The 20,504-nt window shown below is 40.8% G+C and overlaps 1 protein-coding gene across 8 annotated transcripts in view; it reads left to right on the top strand.

Moving 5' to 3' along the window:
• Positions 1-20,504, top strand: part of LOC118220876 (SH3 and multiple ankyrin repeat domains protein 1-like) — a 113,039-nt gene that overhangs the window by 44,052 nt on the left and 48,483 nt on the right. For all 8 annotated transcript variants that reach the window (XM_035405260.1, XM_035405262.1, XM_035405256.1 and 5 more), the window contains 2 exons: positions 10,473-10,627; positions 11,120-11,287. In XM_035405260.1, the coding sequence (XP_035261151.1) occupies positions 10,473-10,627; positions 11,120-11,287 (323 nt within the window). The remainder of the gene's footprint in view (positions 1-10,472; positions 10,628-11,119; positions 11,288-20,504) is intronic.

Raw genomic sequence — 20,504 nt, 5'->3', positions numbered from 1 at the left:
ACAAATAAAAGGGAATCAAGGAGCCTTTAACAGACAATGTAATAAGAAGTAATTTGTTGTAATATCACCTGTGTTGTCTAGGCCAGAATTTTACTTATGGGATCACCAGCAGTTAAATCAGTGCTTACTACATTCATCAAAGGGATAATATCTGTGTGTTTCTATTTTGCTCTGATGCTTTGAATTCTTCTTGTGTTTTTAGGCATTTTAAATATTTTTCAAAATATTTATAAGAACACTGTTTGTAGGAGTTTCCTGTCGATAAACAAGCCATTATTGAAAGAAGAGCATTAAGAAGAGAACATCTTTTTAGAAACCGACAAGATCCTTTAAGGCACTCGGACAATCGTCTAGTGGTGAGGGTATTATTTACCTCCAGCAATTAATAGGAGTGCACACTGCCAACTCAGAGCAAAGTGAGCCCTAACAGTAATAAAGACACTGTATTGGGCTCCACACACCAGCACATTTTATATGCTGTTGGCAACGCTGAAAACATAATAAACATTTCCTTTATTTCATGCATAAAATGCATTGCAAGGTGCTTCAAATTTGAGGAAAAGCTAAATAAAACTAACAAACAGTATACAAGGTTACAAAATTTACACTAGTAAAATGTGGAAAGTAAAACAAGACAGAGACAATAAATAAATATAATTGAAGCCACAGAAAATATAGGTTTAAGCCCCCGTAAGTTTATCTTGCATTCAAAAGGCATATCAGTGTGTTCGTCATATTTCCTGGCCATGTAAGGGTGAAAACAATTAAGAAAGGTTTCTATGCAGTTGCAGGTAAATGTGATATAATTTGCAAGTGGGTGGTGGTGACATTATCAGAAGGCAAGTGAATAAAAGCCTTCTTACATTTTTAATCTATCGGCAATTATCTGCCAGGCTTCCTCCCTCATTTTGGCTGCTCTGGTTTGAGTTTGAGAGTTCGAAAAATATTGCTTTTCTCAATTTCGATGTTGTACGTGGTCCCGCAAAGGGCAGCATCACCTCCCCTTGTTTCTATATAAGGAGTGTGATCACGTTTTTGGTGTGTGGATAAATCACCCCTTTATAGCAGTTATCCGAGACGATTCAGTCCTAGATCAACTCATCGATTTACTCCGAATGAAACGGAGTAAACCCAAATTTAAATTTGATAGCATACGCCTAAAATGATCCTGGATTGTTTAAGCGAAATACATGAAATACATGAAACAGGGCCCTGGTTAGTGAAATTACTGGAACAAAACACCCACATCCAAACCGTTAAAATTCAGTATAACAACCTACTATGAATAGAAGATGACCCTGATACACAGAGCCAAGCACTGCCCCACTGAAATGGAGCATTTGTAAAGAGGTTGCAGTATCTTAGTAGCTTGCCTATGGTACGATTCTGCTGGAGGAAAATTTTGGTAGAAATAAAGTCATACATGGCTTTCTAGGTTTATCAGATGAGAAGGCAGTCAATCACTTTCTTGGGACAGCAAACATTTAGTCACATTTGGTGCAGGTAGAATGCTATAAATGGATCAAACATCAGTGCTACTAAGCGTAGGCCTACTGAGTGACAGGGAGAGAGCACTCAGCAGTCCTAATATCAGTAGCATTTACATTAGCTAATTTAATATCAATTTACCTAAACAGATTACACACATGGTGAATGCACATTACACAGATGTATAATTTAATAAGCACAATCGTTTAGCAGCAGATATGGCCTAAGGTCTGTATAAAGAATTGTAGTAATAAGATCTGTAGTAAACTGGTCTGGTCAGGCCTAATTATTGGTTATGAAAATCACCAGGTGGAGCTCATTAGGCTGTCAGGAAAATGCTTGTTTTAGTGGCACAAACAAAGGAAACAGTGCTTTTCACGCTGTTTTTATAAACTCAAAAATGGTTAAATATATGGTGTTATTTTTCCATAAGACGCATGTTTTGTCATGTATTAGGGTGCAATTACAGCGTTATGGCAGCTTTTACACTCATAAAATATGCCATTTTGTAAGTAAAATGCCTTTAAGGCAAAATATGACCCATTTTGACGTTCCATACAGCTGACAATGAGATGAGAACACCATGTAGATCAGCACAATTTAACCTACAGTGTAGGCCTAATCTATTGTTACACACTTAATTTGATCTATAATTACAACCTGTTGTTTGAAGAATTTTAGTTGGCTATGTTCTACAATCACCGGAAAATCAGTATGGCAGCGAATGGTATCCTTGGCTATTGCGAGGCTAAACAACATACCTTAGCTCTTCTTAATTCAAACCATAGGCATGATGCTAAATGTGTGTGCAGGGGAGGCGACGGGCTATGTTGTTCAGTACCAGGAAAACGGTACATCTGATTGTGACATATGTTGAATTCTGTAGCGGTGCGCCATACAGGAAACATTTCCACGACAAACATCTATTGAACAATGTAACTTGTATAACTTTACTGCTTGGTTTCATATTAAACACACTAAACATTGAATTCCGTATCTTTTACACACGTTTTTATACTGTATATCCTCATTTGAAGGAATTATTCATTCTTGGGTCATGTTTTTATTTGATGTGACCATAATCACTTGTGCTGTTTTCTGGTAGGCTACTACACAATGTTACCTCCCTGGCATGCATGTTTGAGTTTACGCTATGGTTTGACATGTAAAGAACTATGGTTGTTTAGCAAAAGCCAAGGATACCATTTGCTTCTGTTGGCCTACTGCTCTTCAGGTGATCACAAAACATAGCTAACTAAATTCCTTCCAATGTAATCTAGGTTGTAATTAATAAACAAGTTAACTTTGTACGATATACACTGTTGGTTACATCACCATAATGTGTAATCTCCATTCATTAAGAGGTAACTTGGTAATTTGTAAGTCCATAAAATGTTTGTTAATGTTGTTTACTGGCTGATAATTGTCCAGTAAAAATAAATAATTTGTTATTTCCTTTCATGGTGTAAGATAAGAGGCGAAGAGGCCAAAGCCATTGTAACTGCAAAGACTGTTGCCGGTACAAAACCTTCTGCCTCCAGTTGACAGTGTTGGATAAAACGCTATCAAATCTATGATTTGAACTTTGGGTCCTTGTTTTGTGCATGTGTATGTATGAGTTACTGGTATGTTGTTCACTTAGCATGTATGTAGCTGGATTGGCTATGAAGATAGGTAACAAGGCTGTGTAGCTAGCTTACAAGTTGTGAGTGATGAAGCACACTTAGCTAGCTAGCTACATAACGTAGCACGCTACTGAAATGGTGAAGACATGTTCTACTCCAATAAATACAGGATTTTTCTTTAGCTAACTGCTAGGCCTACCATACAGGTCTTTCTACAGTTCCCTTGCTTTAGCTAACTACTTCGCTTACAGTGCTTTGACCAGCCTGCTAATAACGGTAAGTCTGACCAACCCAGGTCCTACGTGAATAACCACATAGTTATGCATGCTTAGAGTTGTTTCCAGTAGGAGGTAGATATGTACAAATGACACCAGTTCCAGAACCAGAATGGAAACAGAAGGCAACTGGTTTTGTACCCGCAAAGTCTTTGCTGCAACACTGGGATTAAACAATGCAACTCCGTACTTGCAAGGTCACACTTCCAGGGGAAACAAATTTCAATGTGGGGAACAAATTTAGAGCTAACAACTGTTGTGAAGATTGATCTCATCTTGTTGTCAGCTGTGCTGTGAGTAGGTGCAGAATACAACGTTGACGATGCTGGCAGAGATGCGGACAAAGCATTATCTGTTTCTGGCAATGACAATATATTATTTATTACTCCAATTGCTTGCTGTAATATGTGTACATGGACCTTCCACTCTGTGAGGGAGCAGGGCTAGAAGGAGCTAGTACCGGCTTCTGACCCATTGATAGTTCGATAGCCTATCTGTCTTCTGTTTCCACATATTCCATATTTTCTCTCACATTCATCATTCTGTGGGGAACCATGAACTTAATATAAATAAAGTCCTCATATTTGGTACTTGGTTTCAAATTCTTTGCATTTGACGACTGCAACCCATTGACTACAGACGGTTGGTATCTTCCCTGCTGATGCTCTGCCAGGCCTGCACTGCAGACACCCTCAGTTCCGGTTTGTTTTGGGGCCTATTTTTCCTTCAGCCTGGTCTTCAGAAAGTGAAAAAATTTGAAAAATGTTGAATACGTTGATATAAAGTGGCATATCTGCAGCTTCTCCATCCCAGCTCCCCAGTGGTGAAACAAACTCCTACTTCCTCTATGAACCACACGGTCATTGCGCATCTTTTGCCATGGTCTGAAGACACATCTCTTCAGACTGTAGCTGGTGTCGGATAGGTAGTTTTCAGATTATCGCCTTTGAGAAACCGTTCAATTTGATTTGTGTGACCATAGGAATGTATCTGTTTATCCCTATCCCTGTTTCTCCATCCCCCTCCTCGCTCGACAAACATCAAAGTAAAAATCCTTGGGCAAGTAGGTCTGGAGGTCTTTTAACTGGGGTATCCTGGAAAGTTTTCTCTTCTTTGAAAGTTTTATGGGTTTATTGCCCTCTGGAGGAAACTCAAATAGTCAGAGACCCTGCGTGGCTATATGCAGCACAAAGAATGTTCCTTACGGTCTGAAATTTGAATGCAATCTGTGAAATTTAATTGTAATCAGTGAGGGCTACTCTTGAAACTTCTTAGCTGGGGGGGGGGGGGGGGGGGGCTTGGAGTGGCGAGGGGGAGGGGGAGGGGGAGGGGGAGGGTTCAGCGCCATTGACGCTGGTGGAGGCCAATGCGTGAGCCACACACTCGTCCACACGTGGGGCAAGGGAGCCCAGACGTTGGGGTAATGCCAGCAGCCCTCTGGTGTCGTTGAAACTCTTGAAAATGTGTATATAGACAATGGTTGTTGAGTTTCTAATAGTTGAAATCTCCATTTTTAGAGTTAGGTTCAGTTAAAAGCGGAAAGCAACATGGTACAATTTGGTCTTGTTACATGGAAAATATTTTGCCTGAAGGTGGAGATTGCAACGGGCAAAATTTAACAATTATTTGTCTACGAAAATTCATCTGTTGTTGTCAGGAGCAGTTGGAAAAAAAACTTCCTGTGATAGCTGAACTGGATTACCTCCAAAATAAGTAATGTTTGATCTTCTAAAAAATGGGGAATCTTTTGATAATAATATCATAGTGTTTAGCCCTGCTTCCAAAAACTTAGCCCTACTAGCAAAAACATAAGGCCACTTTAATACGTAAATGTGATCGCTTTTCATACCTCACCCAATCAGCGCAGTCAGTTTGACCATCTCTCTCTCTCATAGATCCACTTAAAATTGCAGACTTTTCAGTTAGCTAGTTAGTCAGAGTAAGGAGGAAGAAAGTATTTCTGGGGGATTAATGGCTGATTAACATCAGCCATTAACATCTGTCCTGGTGGACATTCTGGAGTGGATATCTATCTACTGTTTGCCATCTGAACCTTGGCCTGGTGTTGTGTGGTGTGTGCAGGATCTGACGATTTTGTCTTACAGCTCACTTGGCTTTTTAAAACTTTCATCCTTTGCTTTTTGGAATATTTATCTGTCTTTTGGTTTTTGGACTTTGATCTTTGTCTGTGATTATTTTGAGAGAAACCTGGGGTTTGCTATTTTTTTCATTAATTTCTTGTGTGACTGTGTCCATTTCTGAAACATTTCTTATTTTTAAGGTAGTTGAACCTAAACATATTTTACATATTCCTCACATCCCAACACTGGACTAACTATCATTACTCAGGGAACTAGAATCCTTCAAATTTGTTCCTGTAGCACTTTCACGTTACACTTGTATCTCCATCTCTACTTATATCGTTGTTTTGATGATGTAGCTCATCGTCATGCCTCCTAGTTTGTCTTACTATAACTTTCTGACCTAGCCTATGCTTACTATGTGAACTGGACTTAATGTGTTAATGGCTATAAATAACTGTTATGCAATGAGTATTGTACCTTATTGGACCTGTGTTTAGTAGTTGTTCCAGTGACCTTTGGCATGCACGTATTGTACGTTGCTTTGGATAAAAGCATCTGCAAAATAAATGTAATGACACTTATGTCAAATGGACTTCAGTTTGAACCCACATGAACATGCTTTACGGTCTTGTGAATGTGGCCAATAGAATAAAAACAATTCTTTTACTTTTTTGAAGCATTCAATCAGCTTGCCAGTTTGCCTTGTTTTCCATCTACCCATTTTGCCTGCTTTTGTCCCTGTCTTTGAGACGTTTTGAGAGTGCAGACTGGAAAATGTTCAGAGCCTGAACAGCTTTTATTTTAAGACTGTCATGCTATTCAATAAGGCAAGCTTTCCCACTGATTGAAAGAACCTTTATATAGCTGTCTTGTTGAAGAGGACATTTATTTTTTGTAGATTTTTTTTTCTTGTACTGTTGACAATGTTACGTGGAACATCCTACACATACTCATATGCTGTATGCTTAATACATACAATCATAATAATGTATACCCGCATAAAAGCTTTTGTTCTCCTGGTCTTGTCTGAACCACAAAAGGCATTAGCCTCTGCCAACTGTACCCCACCCCTCAAACCATCATCCCTAAGCATATACAGCTGCAGAAAAGCAACAACCCCACAAGGACTACTACCTCAGTGCCATAAATATTGCATGAGCATTTCCTGTTTAACCATTTCATTTGTGAACCATTATAATGCAAAATACCTAAACAACAATGCGGTGCAATCTCTATTCAGAAAAGGAAACGAAGGGACAGTTAAAAGTTTTGCAAATAGAAAAGTGTGAGATGGATTTTCCTGAGTGAGATCGGTTTCCGATAAGAGTTTTCTTTTTGGGAAAATATATAACCAGTATGTAATATAATGTTAAATACCATATTCTTGGTATTGCTGGTAATTACTCTCTTTATATTGATATTTATACCTTTCAGAGAGTGATTGATTGGAATGTCATTTAGGCATGTTCTTTTGCTATGTGGAGGCAAATTTTCTCTGATTAGCTTTTATTTCATGTTCCACATTCTCCTAAAATCTAGTCATAGAGGACATTTTAAAATACCCTTAAGGTGTGGATTTCTATTAAAATAGTGCCCGTGTTTTTAATGGTCTTTTTAAGGTTATTAACTAGTGGGGTAAATCTACTACTGCAATACTGAGATTGCTATGGTGATAACCTAGCATAGGAGCCCCTGATTAGAGATTTGTGATGGACAGGTTGCGAATGAACAAATCTTTTCGAACAAATCTTACAAATGAAAGAACACACCTGAGTCTTCACTGTCAAAGATTTGTTCCTTTTGGCTCCTGGCCCGCTTCCCGTTCATCTCCTTATTGCACAAGCACAATGATTTAAGTGAATTACATACACAGAGGCCAATAGCTATTTATTAAACCAACATTTGTGTGAAGGTCGATTGGCTTACTAAAAAGTCAATCAACGAGCTTCTGATGAATGACATTGGTGAACAAAAAGTGGCAGTGAACTAAAAGAGCCAAAGAACAAGAAGTGGACAAAAAAGTATGAGTGCAGTTGAGCCTGAATGTAATGTCATTAGCAGGCAGAAAATCATGTTGTCTATTAAAATTTCTGTAATACTACAGTCAGCTGTGTAATAAAACTGATTATTTCACTGAGAAACTATTTCACAAAGACCACAATGTGTATCTTTAAGGTATTGACGTGAATCTATTACAGCTGTTTTTGAATGTAGGCTATAGCATACATTTCAGATATCATCTTGATTGCATTAATGAATGCTTTATTTTCTCATTTGATAAGTTATGTGTTTTTAAGCATTAATTGGTTCATTTCACATAATGGACCAATATGGTATAGGGCTCTCCAAAAGTAGGCTATTGGAATAGTAGTGTGGAATTTGTTATTTTTTCTGTAAACCATAGGCATTTACATTTCAGATCAAAAGATAAATATGAGACAAAAGTACAGACAATAAGCTTTTATTTCATGGTATTTATATGCGTTAGTTGCCCAAAAAATGTTGGCCTCAGTTTTCGCGGGCATCGCCCATCAACAGCCAGTCAGACTTTCAGGCTTCCTATTTCTCCAACCGATATAATACCATTTCGCGAATTATTGTTCTGCTCAGTGAGGAAAAATGGACAAACAACTTATCATTATGGTACAATTGCACCCAGTGTTATACAACGGTTTTAAAAGAGTACAGGGATAAGCGTCTGGAAATGATGCTGGGACGGCAGTTTCAACTTGCATGCCAGTTAGCTAGTGAGGAAGATAAAAAGATCGCTAGCTAGGCAGCTAACTAGTGAGAGAGATATGGAGACCGCTAGCCAACTAGTGAGAGGGACAGGGAGGTAGCTAGCTAGGTGGCTAACTAGTGAGGGCGATATAGAGCTAGATATATGGCTAACGAGATAGCAATAACAAATATTTATTAGTGTCCTATAACTATAGAAACGAAAGGAGATGATATGTGGCTATATGGAAAACATACATCTTTGGTACGTCCATTATTTCTCTTCAATAATATGTAATATTAATAATATTCAATAATAATTGCACGTGACCACTAAGGATACAGCGGAAAGCTCCTGTCCCTCCCTTAGCCTAGTACACTTGAGCAAACCGAGTTGGTCCCTGTGTGAACGGAGGGTTAGGTCGTACATCTATTTGGATGGATATTCTTTATTTCAATTTGTAGACATAATGGAGTACATAATTGCTCGCCGCAGGTGCAGTAGGTATAAAACCCGGACTTTTAAGCATTGTGATCTGCGCTAAATGGTTTAAGCTGTGCGCTCCTCGCCTCTAATCAGGGAAATACCAACATTCAGTAGCCACGCCCAGTGTGCCCATACGACGCGCCATTGACTGTGCCCATGTGCCCTGCAACATTGATTTCAGAAAATAGATCCCTGTGTCTAACTTTGCAGAGTTTGAGCAAATTTGCATAAAGAAATGGGCAAAATTTCTAAATTATAAATTTGTAAAGCTGAGTCAGACAAACTTGTTAAATTCAAAACTGTAATTGCTGCTTATCTACGAAGCATTAACGCTAGGGGTTGAATACTTTTGAGAAATCTTTGCCAAAGAAAAAAGTTGAATAAAAGGTGTATTTGTATTTTAACATTCTAATAATCAATCTATTTATATCTATCCGTCTATCTATTCAGGTTTTTGTTATATATATTCAGGAAAGGACGTATTTATTCAATCTATAATTTAGGGGTGCACCGATCATAAATTTTTATAGCCGATTTAAAAAAAATTCTTTTTTGTGTTTTTATTTTTAAAGCAAAAGGTAACAAAGAAAACATAACGTGGTTTATTTGCTCTATAGGTTACCATTACATTCAGATACTTTCATTATTATTATTACTACTGTAATTATTATTATTATTATTAACTCTAGTAAGCTCCTCAAAAGGTGCAAGTAGAGTCAATGCATTTTGCCTTCAATGTGGATTACCTTTAAAAAATAATGTTGAAAATACAAATCCTGAACATTGCACTGGCTAATTATTCATCAGACTATTCCGAGGATTGTGTCAAGCCTCTTCATTTTGATGGCCTAATATATTTATTTGAACCAGAATACAACAGACAAAGAGGTAAATTAAATTTGTGCGCGCATAATAGTGTAGCTTATGGTCAATTCTGCAGTTCAGATTTCATTTTTTTCATTTTGACAGATTTCAACATTCACATTCATTTTCACTTCCCAATAACAGGTTTATATAAACTGGAATTGCTTGAATATACATTAAACCTGTAGCCTTGATATGCCTCATAGATGCCGTGGTGAAGCTACTGGCATATAGAAAAAAGTCTAAAAAGCCAAAACTTGACAATAAAGCAGTTACATAAAATACTATCAGAACTGATAGGATTGATAAAAAATATTACAGATTAATACTATACTACTAAATAATACCCAGGTTTAAAAAACCGACCTTTAATGTCCACTTCACACACTTTGTATCGTTTCCAGACGGCTGACATTTTGGGAAAGATATAGCAGCTGCATTCCCATGCAGCTTGCGCATGGTCTCTGCTCACATTTCTTGCAACATATAACCGGAATGCAGATGATTAAAAATAAAAAAACCTGCCGATCACCTATTGTGTGTTATGGAGTGAAAACCATGCACTTTTGATCCAGGCAGGCTCAAGTGGTTCACCCCTACTTTACATCTGTACATTCAAAAATCAACCCATCTACATAAAGTGTGTGTGTGTGTGTGTGTGTGTGTTTAAAAAACACAAATCCCACTAAAAACATGTTTGAATATAAAGTATGGTGCGGATTTTGCATTCTGCACTTCCCTATGTAGTTGCCGTGAATAAAACATGCAGAGTGCCATGTAAAGCTTGCACGGCAGTACAGAGCTGAGCAGGCACTATTAACCCAGTTATGGACTGTCATGATACATTTCCTCCCCCCTGTGTCCTTGTGCATTACAAAAATTTCATTTTTGCTTTCTATTTTTCTTTTCTCACCCTTTCTCTTTTGGATAGAGACACCCCTTTGCTTGGCAGCTCAGTCTGAACAGGGTGGAGGGGAAGGAATCAGGATCCTGGTTTCGGGGGGTGCGCACATTGACTTCCGAGCTAAGGATGGACTCACCCCTGTACACAAGGCTGTCAGAGCACAGAATCATGCAGCATTGCTGGTAACAGTCTAATTTCTTTCTGCAGCACTAACTGTTAAGAGACCACGCTGTCATACTGCCACAAGTTCCTCTGAATGTCCACCAGAGGCCGCCTGTTTCCCTGTGTTTCGGGTCTGGTCTGAGTTTATTGTGTAATTATTGATTGAATAATTGGTTCTTTTAAGTTTTTCATGTCAGCGTGCTCAGGTGATTTACTCCAGGTGTACCCCTGTGTATTTAGTTCCCTATTTCCCCAGTGTTTCCCACAGAGTGTTTGTGTGAACTTCACCAGTTCGTAACTTCCTGTCTTCATTCTCATGTATATTTCTCTATGTTCTATTCTTCTCGTTCGGCCACTTACGGCCCCTTACACGACCTGTCACGGCTCCATCTGTACCCCTTTGTCTTGTCTTCTCATGCTTTATCCTGCTCACACTCCCCCACCATCCCCTCTTCTAAGCCAGTGCATTCCCCACCCCCTCCTCTTACCCCTCTGCTCTTCTCTCTCCCCAGGTCCTCCTATCTCTTGGGGCCTCTCCTGACTACAAAGACCGCTGGGGCCTGACGCCACTCTACCACACTGTGCTGATAGGGGGGGACACCTCCTGCTGTGAAACCCTGCTGTACCACAGGGCCAAGCTGGGGGTTAGGGATGAGAATGGCTGGGATGAGACACACCAGGTACATCCGCTCAAAAACTAACATCTTCCTCATGTGTTGATAAAGGTCACTGCCTCGTTGTGTGTTGTCAGTGTGTGTTTGTGTGTTTGTATTGTACAGCGGTTTACAGAAATGTACCCCTCATCAGACCCCTAAGGGAAAGCAGACTGTTTACAGTGTGGACAGGGAGTTAGCAGGGTTTGATAAAAAGATGATGGCAGTTGCTAAACATTCTACTGTATCAGCATTATGCAAAGCTTCAGTTGGTGTATTTGATGGTGTGGTACAGTGGGCACTAACTATTCAAAGGTGAACAGGTCAGCACCCAGCTGTACTACTAAGGTTAACCCGCTTTATTAGGCTTAATGAGATTGAACAAGCAGGATCAATAATATTACTGTTTTGTTATGATTGTGTCTTTCTTTGATGCCTTGGGGTTTTCCTTTGATCTGTATATAAGGAGAAACGTGCAATGGTTCAAGGAGACTTGTCAATACGACCTCCTGCATGCCATTCACATTTTTACATTCCACAACACACATTTTGCACCATTGCATATTGCCACCATTGAACATACTATACAATAAATTACATTCACCTTAACCTGGCATTCCTCATTGAGTGTTACCGCCTCACACCTAGAAGTTTTTAGGTTCTAACATAGACATAGTACTTAAGATATCTGTACCCTGTACTCAGTCACCTATACACTAGTGCCATAGCAAGATACACAATTGCATTTATGCAGGCTACACATGCTAGACAGTGATTCGTATATAGAGCCACGCTACTGGTGGATCATTTGCAGTCTCCTTCTGTGTATAACTGTTAGCACAGAGGAAAGGTTAAAACATTATTTTGGAGTCAGATAACCGAGATATCATTAAATTAATCCTGTTCCAGTAGCACCGGGTAAGACTGGGGATTCTTACAGTATGTTTGTGTGTGTATATGTATTTGTGTGTATGCGTGTGTTTGTGCATGTGTGAGTTTGTGTTTGTTTGCATGTGTGTGTTTGTGTGTGTGTATGTTGTGATGTGATGGTCATGGGGTCTGGATCTTAACTTTTTGCAGCGGTGCACATCCCTCACTCTTTCCTTCACTCTCTTGCGTCTCTTGTGTTGCAGGTGTGTGTATTCGTCAGTCAGTGTGTGTGTGTCTGTGTGTGTGTGCGTGCGTGCGTGTAAGTGCAGGTGTGCATCTGTGTGTGCATGCTTGTGATTGTGTCATGCATCAGAATAGTGTTTTATGTTCTTTCTTTCTTTTTCTCACTCCTTCATTCATGACTGCACAGCTCCATCCATTTCATCTTCTCCCCTCTTGACTTCTCATCCTCTCTGATTTTCCCCTTTTCGTTGGGCTGACTCCTATCCCAAGTGAGGAATTATTCAACCTCAGGACAGCATTGTGGGGAAGCTGTGGTTTCCCCCCATGCACATTTTATGTTGCACTGTTCTGCACTATAATCTATAATCTATAATGCCATACTGACACATTCACAGCAAATAGCAACATTATGTTCTGGCAATATCCTGGTTATAGTATGTCACACCCCAATGGTGTGAGTATAGTACTTTGATGAGTACATCTGACATGACAGGAGATAATTAAATGATTCTCCTCACACAGTGAACAGGCACAAAAGCTCCCTTCCCCCTCGAGGTAATAAAAGTGAGCAACAACCACAGCTTTCCCTCTTTATGCTCTTACCATCTCTTTTTGCCCTTGTCTCTGGAGCACACACAACTCCGTGGAGCTTCCATATCATCAGAGCTCTCACAACTCTGTGGAGCTCTCCTAATTCCAAGGTGCACAGAATGCCTAGGATCACTGTTATTTCCATGGAGACTGATATGAACAAATAGATAAAGTCGCTCTCCACAGCAACTTGGTGCTTCCAACTTAGCTCACCTTGCGGTGACTAAGTCTACTTCTACCCAGTTGGAACCTAGCGTCCAAATGGTAAATGGACTGCATTTATATAGCGCTTTTATCCAAAGTGCTTTATAATTGATGCCTCTCATTCGCCAGAGCAGTTAGGGGTTAGGTGTCTTGCTCAAGGACACTTCGACACGCCCAGGACGGGGTTTGAACCGGCAACTCTCCGACTGCCAGACAATCGGTCTTGCCTCCTGAGCTATGTCCTCCACCCAGTGCTGCGTTAATTGACTACAAGAAACTACAGCAAAACGAAATTTTTTCCAAGTGACACAACAAACTTTTTCCAAGCAACCAAGCAAACTTTTTGCAAATAGTAAAGGGATCTTCAGACAATCTAATGAGGCAACGTTCATGGAAAAGAACCTCAGCCAGAAATCTCCACCTTTTGGAAACATCACAATTCACTCTACAACCGTGTTCTCCCAAAAGCCCTGCAGGGGCCACCGGGGACAGCAACATGTATGGAAGCATCTTCGTAAGACTGAATAAACATCCCAGGTAGTAGCGACAGTTTAGCTTAGTCTTAACTGAGATTAATATGAACATGTGTGTTTCTATTTGTCCTTTTTACAAATCAATGGAATGAGTTTTGCTAGCTGAGTTATTACTTGAATCAGCTTGACGCACATAGAGTAGAACCACACGTGGTCTCTCTATTCTTTTGGCTAACTCTTCAACTCTGACTCCTACAGATCCTTAACTAACCAGCTTAATATAGTCGGTATTCGTTGAATAACCAGCTATTAAGTATTTGTATCGCACATGAGGTGAAGCTACGCTTCCCTGTTTAGCACTGTTAGGAGGGATACTCACTTGTAGCCAGATTAGGTTATTCAGCCACACCGATACCACTGCACAAACGCGACCAACAAGATAAGTTTGTCTTTCTCCGTGGTTCAAAAGACACTTGTGTACATGCACACGCACACATACACTCATACAGACTCTCATACCTTATCCTTGTTAGCTTCCCCGGTTAGATTAGCCTGTGTGTGTTCTGCATTTTTGTATGTTCATTTAATAAATTATATGGTGTCTGTTTTGATGTTACATAGCACTGTATGAGGAAACTGTTAGGATATTTTGCCCTTATTCGTGGAGTCAAATGCAGGACGATGAAGAACACGCTGACAAAGTTTCCTCAGAGGATTTGTGGTTTAATTCAATGCGCAAGGGAGAGACAGACCCAGCACACTCGGGCGCTGCGCTGAGAGAATCTCTGCCCATCACACTGTGTGGTGTCTAGATATACAGTTTTCCTTCATACACATCAAAAGGTTGAGTTAAGTGGCGGACCGGAGACAAATGGTCTTGTCCCTTCCTGTGGACCCTCGCAGCCATTTAGCATAGGAATGTGACCTCCTTGCCGCAGACACTAGAGGTGTTATACGGAGACACACTACAGAGGTGCTAGACATACAGGTATACAAACTACAGACACAGTGATGGCAGAGAGGGAAACACAATACACTACATACAGTCTAATATATATATAGTAATACATGTACCTAAAACAGGGAACCTATCAGTCCCCCATTTTGTATTTGGGAATATGGTGCTAAATGCCATATTCCCCATAACCTATTCAGGCCTTTACCCCCAGTGAGCAAGCACATGGCAACAGTGGCAAGGAAAAACTCCCCTAGAGTAAAGGGGAGAAACCTTGGGAGGAACCAAGGCTCAGCAGGGGGGACCCATCCTCCTCGGGTTGGCCTGTGTACAGTTCTGGTGAGAAAATCAATTTCTCACAATTACAGAATAATTCATGTTCTCTAACATTTCTACAGAATGTATGGCATGCAGACCTGTCTTTAATTTACGATACATGGCAATTACCAGGAAAAGGGTAAAAATGTTGAATACCCACACACATTGGAAAAAATGACCCATACAATACATACAAACAACCCCACCCCAAGGGACAGTAATTACTATTTTTAAGCCATTGGGTCACAGTTGTTACCTTTTATCTGCATTGTGGTGTTAGGGTTCTACACCCAGCTATCAAGTGCTAGGACAGAGATGTTAGTGGTGACATCAGGAGTGACCAGAATAGAGCTGATAGTGGTAGGAGTGTCAGTTGGATTAGTGCAGTTGGAAGTGTTAGGCAGTAGTTTGGTTAGAAAGTAGTCCTCCTTTTGTCACCAATATTGTGCCTGTTGCTAACAGGTTTCAGCCCAATCTCAATTATTAACATTTATTTTATAACCAAAAATGGCATTTGCTGTGGACCCAGTGGCTCCGTCCCATCATGCGATATCCTTATGTTTCCTAATTGTATCTAATATATATAATTTTGTTACAAAGAAAACCTAACCTAACCTGAAGCATTTTACACCAGTGATGAATGATTATGTGAGAGTGTCTGATGGATACAGTCACTCGGGCAGGCAGAGGCTCTCTTTCAGAGCAATTCAAAATTTTAGGTCCACTATACAATTTAGGGCATGTGCCAGGCTTTATACAATTTAGGGCATGTGCCAGGCTTCTCTGGAGGGCTGCATGTGCCTCACCTCTTAGCTGAAGGGCATATCCGTATATGGCCTTCCGAGTGGGACAACCATCTTCCTCCAGTCCTGCAACCTTTTTATCCTAATTAATATAAAACTTTTCCAATATTTTAATTGCCTCCTCCCAACCTATTCCTGTATCAACCCACACTCTCAGACTATATACAACATTACAATACAATGACAAAAATATCCAACATGACAACATAATGATGAAGATGTCGCTGTGAAGTCATCCCAAATCCAACTGCAGCTTGCAAGGTTGGTGCACATTCTTGTCCTGGAAACGTGTCTGATTGGAGACACGGAAAGAGAGATAGCCCCCAGGGGCTATAAGGGTAGACGGGGATTATTGTGCCCCATGTTGGGTCTCACCCTTGTATTTCCTTAACTATTGAATGCGGAAATGCCTGTAATGTAATGTAATGTAGTGGAACCACACCGGAGTTCCAGTCACTGGAAACAGCTGATGGAATCGTGAGCCTGTGTGGTCCAGACCAAATTTTGCCGATTATGTTTTTCACCAGGACCTTGTCTCCAGGTTCAACCAGGCATTTCTTTGTCCTCAGCCGGGTCAAGTCCAGTTCTGTGATCCTGTGAAACACACTTAGGACAAAAGCCTGCAATATTTACCTAAACGGTCACCCATTACGTGCAATTTCCCACCAATACACTAACCACCAGGAGTCCTCATGGGTCAACCTGTAGGAATTTCAAAGGGTGAAATGTTAATTACTCAGTGTTAATTACTCAGTCCCGCGTTCACGAAGAGGAGCACGGCTGGTGGCTGCGTCACCCAGTCTCATCCTAAAATGGAGAACAAATGATTAGTTAGTTGGAATTGATTAGTTAGTTGTTGTTTTTTTTTAATTTTTTAATTTTTTATTTTTTAACCAATGTTATTTTCTTGTACCAGTCCCCCATTTTGTATTGGGGGCTACTGCACTAGTCAGGAGTCTCCTACAAGTTCAAAAGTCACACACCATTTTAAAATCCTTATGCCTCCATCTCTGGTGTATTTACACGGCCTTGGTTGCAACCCCACAGATCACCCACAGGTACATTCACAGTATTAACAAAAGTCTCATGCAAGATGCTACTTTGAGAAGTAAAAACGATTTGATTACCTCAGTGTCAGCTTGAAGCCAACATTGCTCAGCGTGTATTTTACATGAGAAACTGTGGAAAGGATGGTGTTAGGATGTGCCACTAGGGGTCAATCATATGTGTGCTACCTTATTTATTTATTTATTTATTTATTTATTTATTTATTTATTTACTGTTACTCCCTTATCTTGGGCTCATAAATTAAGAATATTTAGGGACTTATGGTGTCCACGTCCTTATGCTATTAGAACGAAACCTCAACACCTGATGCAATGGGGGCCGACGTATCCTATTCTGAGGTTTCAAGCGATTTAATTAATCTAACGAGTTCGTCTTTTGACATGTCTTGGAGCTGGCTACCTCGTTCTGACTGGTTATTCCCAGATCTGCATGCCTGGGCAACGTGTCCATATTTGTGACAGATCTTACATTGGGTCCTTCTCCCTCTGTGACAGTCCGCCTGGCTATGCCCTGATCTCCCACAGTTGCTGCAAGGAGCTATCTCCTGTACCGGAGCCATGTGGAGGGGTGCTTTATTGTGAGAATGTGACCTCAGACCTGATCTTGCGCCCCCCTTGTTTACACCACTATGGTATTTATTTAAACATGCAGCCCACGAAATTAAGTCGCTACAATCCTTTGGTCGAAAACCAGCCTTACCCGCTGTGTCTCGGTATAAAGCTACACTTCCCTCGAGTACATTCATCAGGAAATCAGGGTTATCTTTACTTGGATTCTCACCTGCATTACCATATGTGGAGTACAAACTGTATTTCTCGTCAATATACCTATCAAAAGGTTCATCTTCACGTTGGTGATGGGTAAGATATAATGAATACAGATTGGAACCTGTACCTAGAGCTTGATAAACTGTCTTCCTGAAATTTTCCACTGCTTCCTCCATCTCAAACGTGGATGTGAAGCGGACAGATGCCCATGCAGAGTTATTAAATTCCCCTAACTCGCTCCATACAGCACTTGGACATTTTGCCTTTGTTAACACATAAACGTCGAAAGCATGTAATCCCCCCACCGTCATGTACTGTGCTATTTTCTCCCAAAACGCCATGTTCGGGTCATCTCTTTTGAGATCGGGTAATTCCCGAACCATGCTACGCAAATCAGAAGGACTTAGTGGTGTATGTTTGATTTGTGTTATAATACTTGGCTGTCCCTCACTCCGATCCGGATTCGGAATCGAGTCTACTGCTATAGGGGCCATTGGGGCACTAGGCTCTACAGATATATCATCCATAACCTGTGAATATGGGGGAGCCTTGTACAAATCCTCCTGTACCTTAGCTAACAGTTTGTTTTTGCTGTCTAGTTCGCTACGACACCTTTGCAGCTCGTCTATTTCGCTACGACAGCGCTCCAGCTCTCCCTCATATTGTTTGAGTTTGTGTGCTGCGCTTTTATATGCCATCACTACGCACATTGCTGCATATTTACCTTTCTGTTTATTATTTTTCTGTTGGGACCACCATACGTTCAATGCCTTCTTTGAAATTACCCCGGAATCATTTTTGCTAGGGAATGGGGGGTTAGTTCTAATTGCTTTCCCATATCTTTTAACCATAGCTTTTAATGCCGCTGCCATTAGATCCCCGCATAAAACCTCTTTCTCCGTCATCATTCCCGTAGTTGGTAGCCCTTCAGAATTACGCGGATTAGCCATCATGAGCCGAAAGTATTAACTACACGAAAGGAAAATATGCGCTTTTACTCTTATATTATATGGGTTATATATACTATATTGTGTACACATATAACAAACATATCACGTAGGCCTAACACAACAATACGTTATTCTGTAGACATGACAACACTGATGGAGCTCCGAACAAAACAACATTGAGTGCACTTTCTCGCATTCACTCGCATTGGTAAACAACCAAGGTTCTCTTCTTGCACACACTTTGGCACGCAGCCCAAGTTTTTTCACAATTCGCAGTGTTACTCCGAAACACTTAGGCTACTAACAGCAATCAGCAACACCAAAACTTGTCCAACAAATTATTACACAGACGCTCCCTCGTCTGATGTGTTCTGACCCAAAACGACACACACCGGAAATATCACACGTTACTGTTTTAAGGAAGGTGGACGCTACTTCGCCCGTGAGCCCGACGTGGCTCGAAACGTGTCCTTCTGCCAAATACCGACACACGTTACTAAACAGACGCTCTTCTTGGCGTAGTGGACCCGACGTGGCCCGGAACGTTACGTGACTTCACCCAGCACGCAGACGTTACTAAGGAAAGTGGACGTTACTTCGCCCGTGAGCCCGACATGGCTCGGAACGTGTCCTTCTGTCAAATACCGACACACGTTACTAAACAGACGCTCTTCTTGGCGTAGTGGACCCGACGTGGCCCGGAACGTTACGTGACTTCACCCAGCACGCAGACGTTACTAAGGAAGGTGGACGCTATTTCGCCCGTGAGCCCGACGTGGCTCGGAACGTGTCCTTCTGTCAAATATGACACACGTTACTAAACCGACGCGTTTCTCAGCGTCGAGGACCCGACGTGGTCCGGAACGCTGCCGTGCTCTACTTCAGCAGGCAGACGTTACTGAACAGATTGACGCTCCCGCGTACTCTGTTAATACTGCTAGCACTACCACATTAAAATGACGTCAACATTAAAAGACAAACTCATTATCAGTTGTTACATCAAAGTCCCGTCCACGTAACTATTTCTTAAAATACAGAACAGGAGTCACTTCCAAATTGCACCAAGGAAAATCAACGCCTAATGAAGGTGGTAAGTTGTGTTTAATAAAAGATACTCACCTTCTTGTTGATTCTCGTTGTTTCAAGTGGAAGATATTTCCTGTCCCTTCGTGGTTGCCAAAACTGTTAGGATATTTTGCCCTTATTCGTGGAGTCAAATGCAGGACGATGAAGAACACGCTGACAAAGTTTCCTCAGAGGATTTGTGGTTTAATTCAATGCGCAAGGGAGAGACAGACCCAGCACACTCGGGCGCTGCGCTGAGAGAATCTCTGCCCATCACACTGTGTGGTGTCTAGATATACAGTTTTCCTTCATACACATCAAAAGGTTGAGTTAAGTGGCGGACCGGAGACAAATGGTCTTGTCCCTTCCTGTGGACCCTCGCAGCCATTTAGCATAGGAATGTGACCTCCTTGCCGCAGACACTAGAGGTGTTATACGGAGACACACTACAGAGGTGCTAGACATACAGGTATACAAACTACAGACACAGTGATGGCAGAGAGGGAAACACAATACACTACATACAGTCTAATATATATATAGTAATACATGTACCTAAAACAGGGAACCTATCAATACAGTAGAGGTATATTCCTTACACTGCCATGGTACAAATGCAAGTGGCTTTAAAGGGAATGGGAGATGACACTCTGATTGGTTTATAAATTGGCATTGGCACATGCAGTTCAGCATCAGGCCTTCTAAAGTTCCGTAATGTGTCCTCAGTTATGTCCACATTTCCGTAAGAAATCTTCAAAACTCAGAAAATAAAAGGGAGATATCTTATCATGTGATGATTCAATTGACTCTGTTTAAACTATTTGAACAAGCTCACTTAAATATGCCATTATCACAATGTCGAAGTGTATGGTGCATCACAATGAGTCTCCAAAAAAATACCATAACCTGAGTACCACATTATGACACACTGGTTTCT

This window comes from Anguilla anguilla, chromosome 2 (assembly GCF_013347855.1).
Source record: "Anguilla anguilla isolate fAngAng1 chromosome 2, fAngAng1.pri, whole genome shotgun sequence".
NCBI classification, from domain to species: Eukaryota; Metazoa; Chordata; class Actinopteri; order Anguilliformes; family Anguillidae; genus Anguilla; species Anguilla anguilla.
This window is presented reverse-complemented; position numbering and strand designations above follow the sequence as displayed.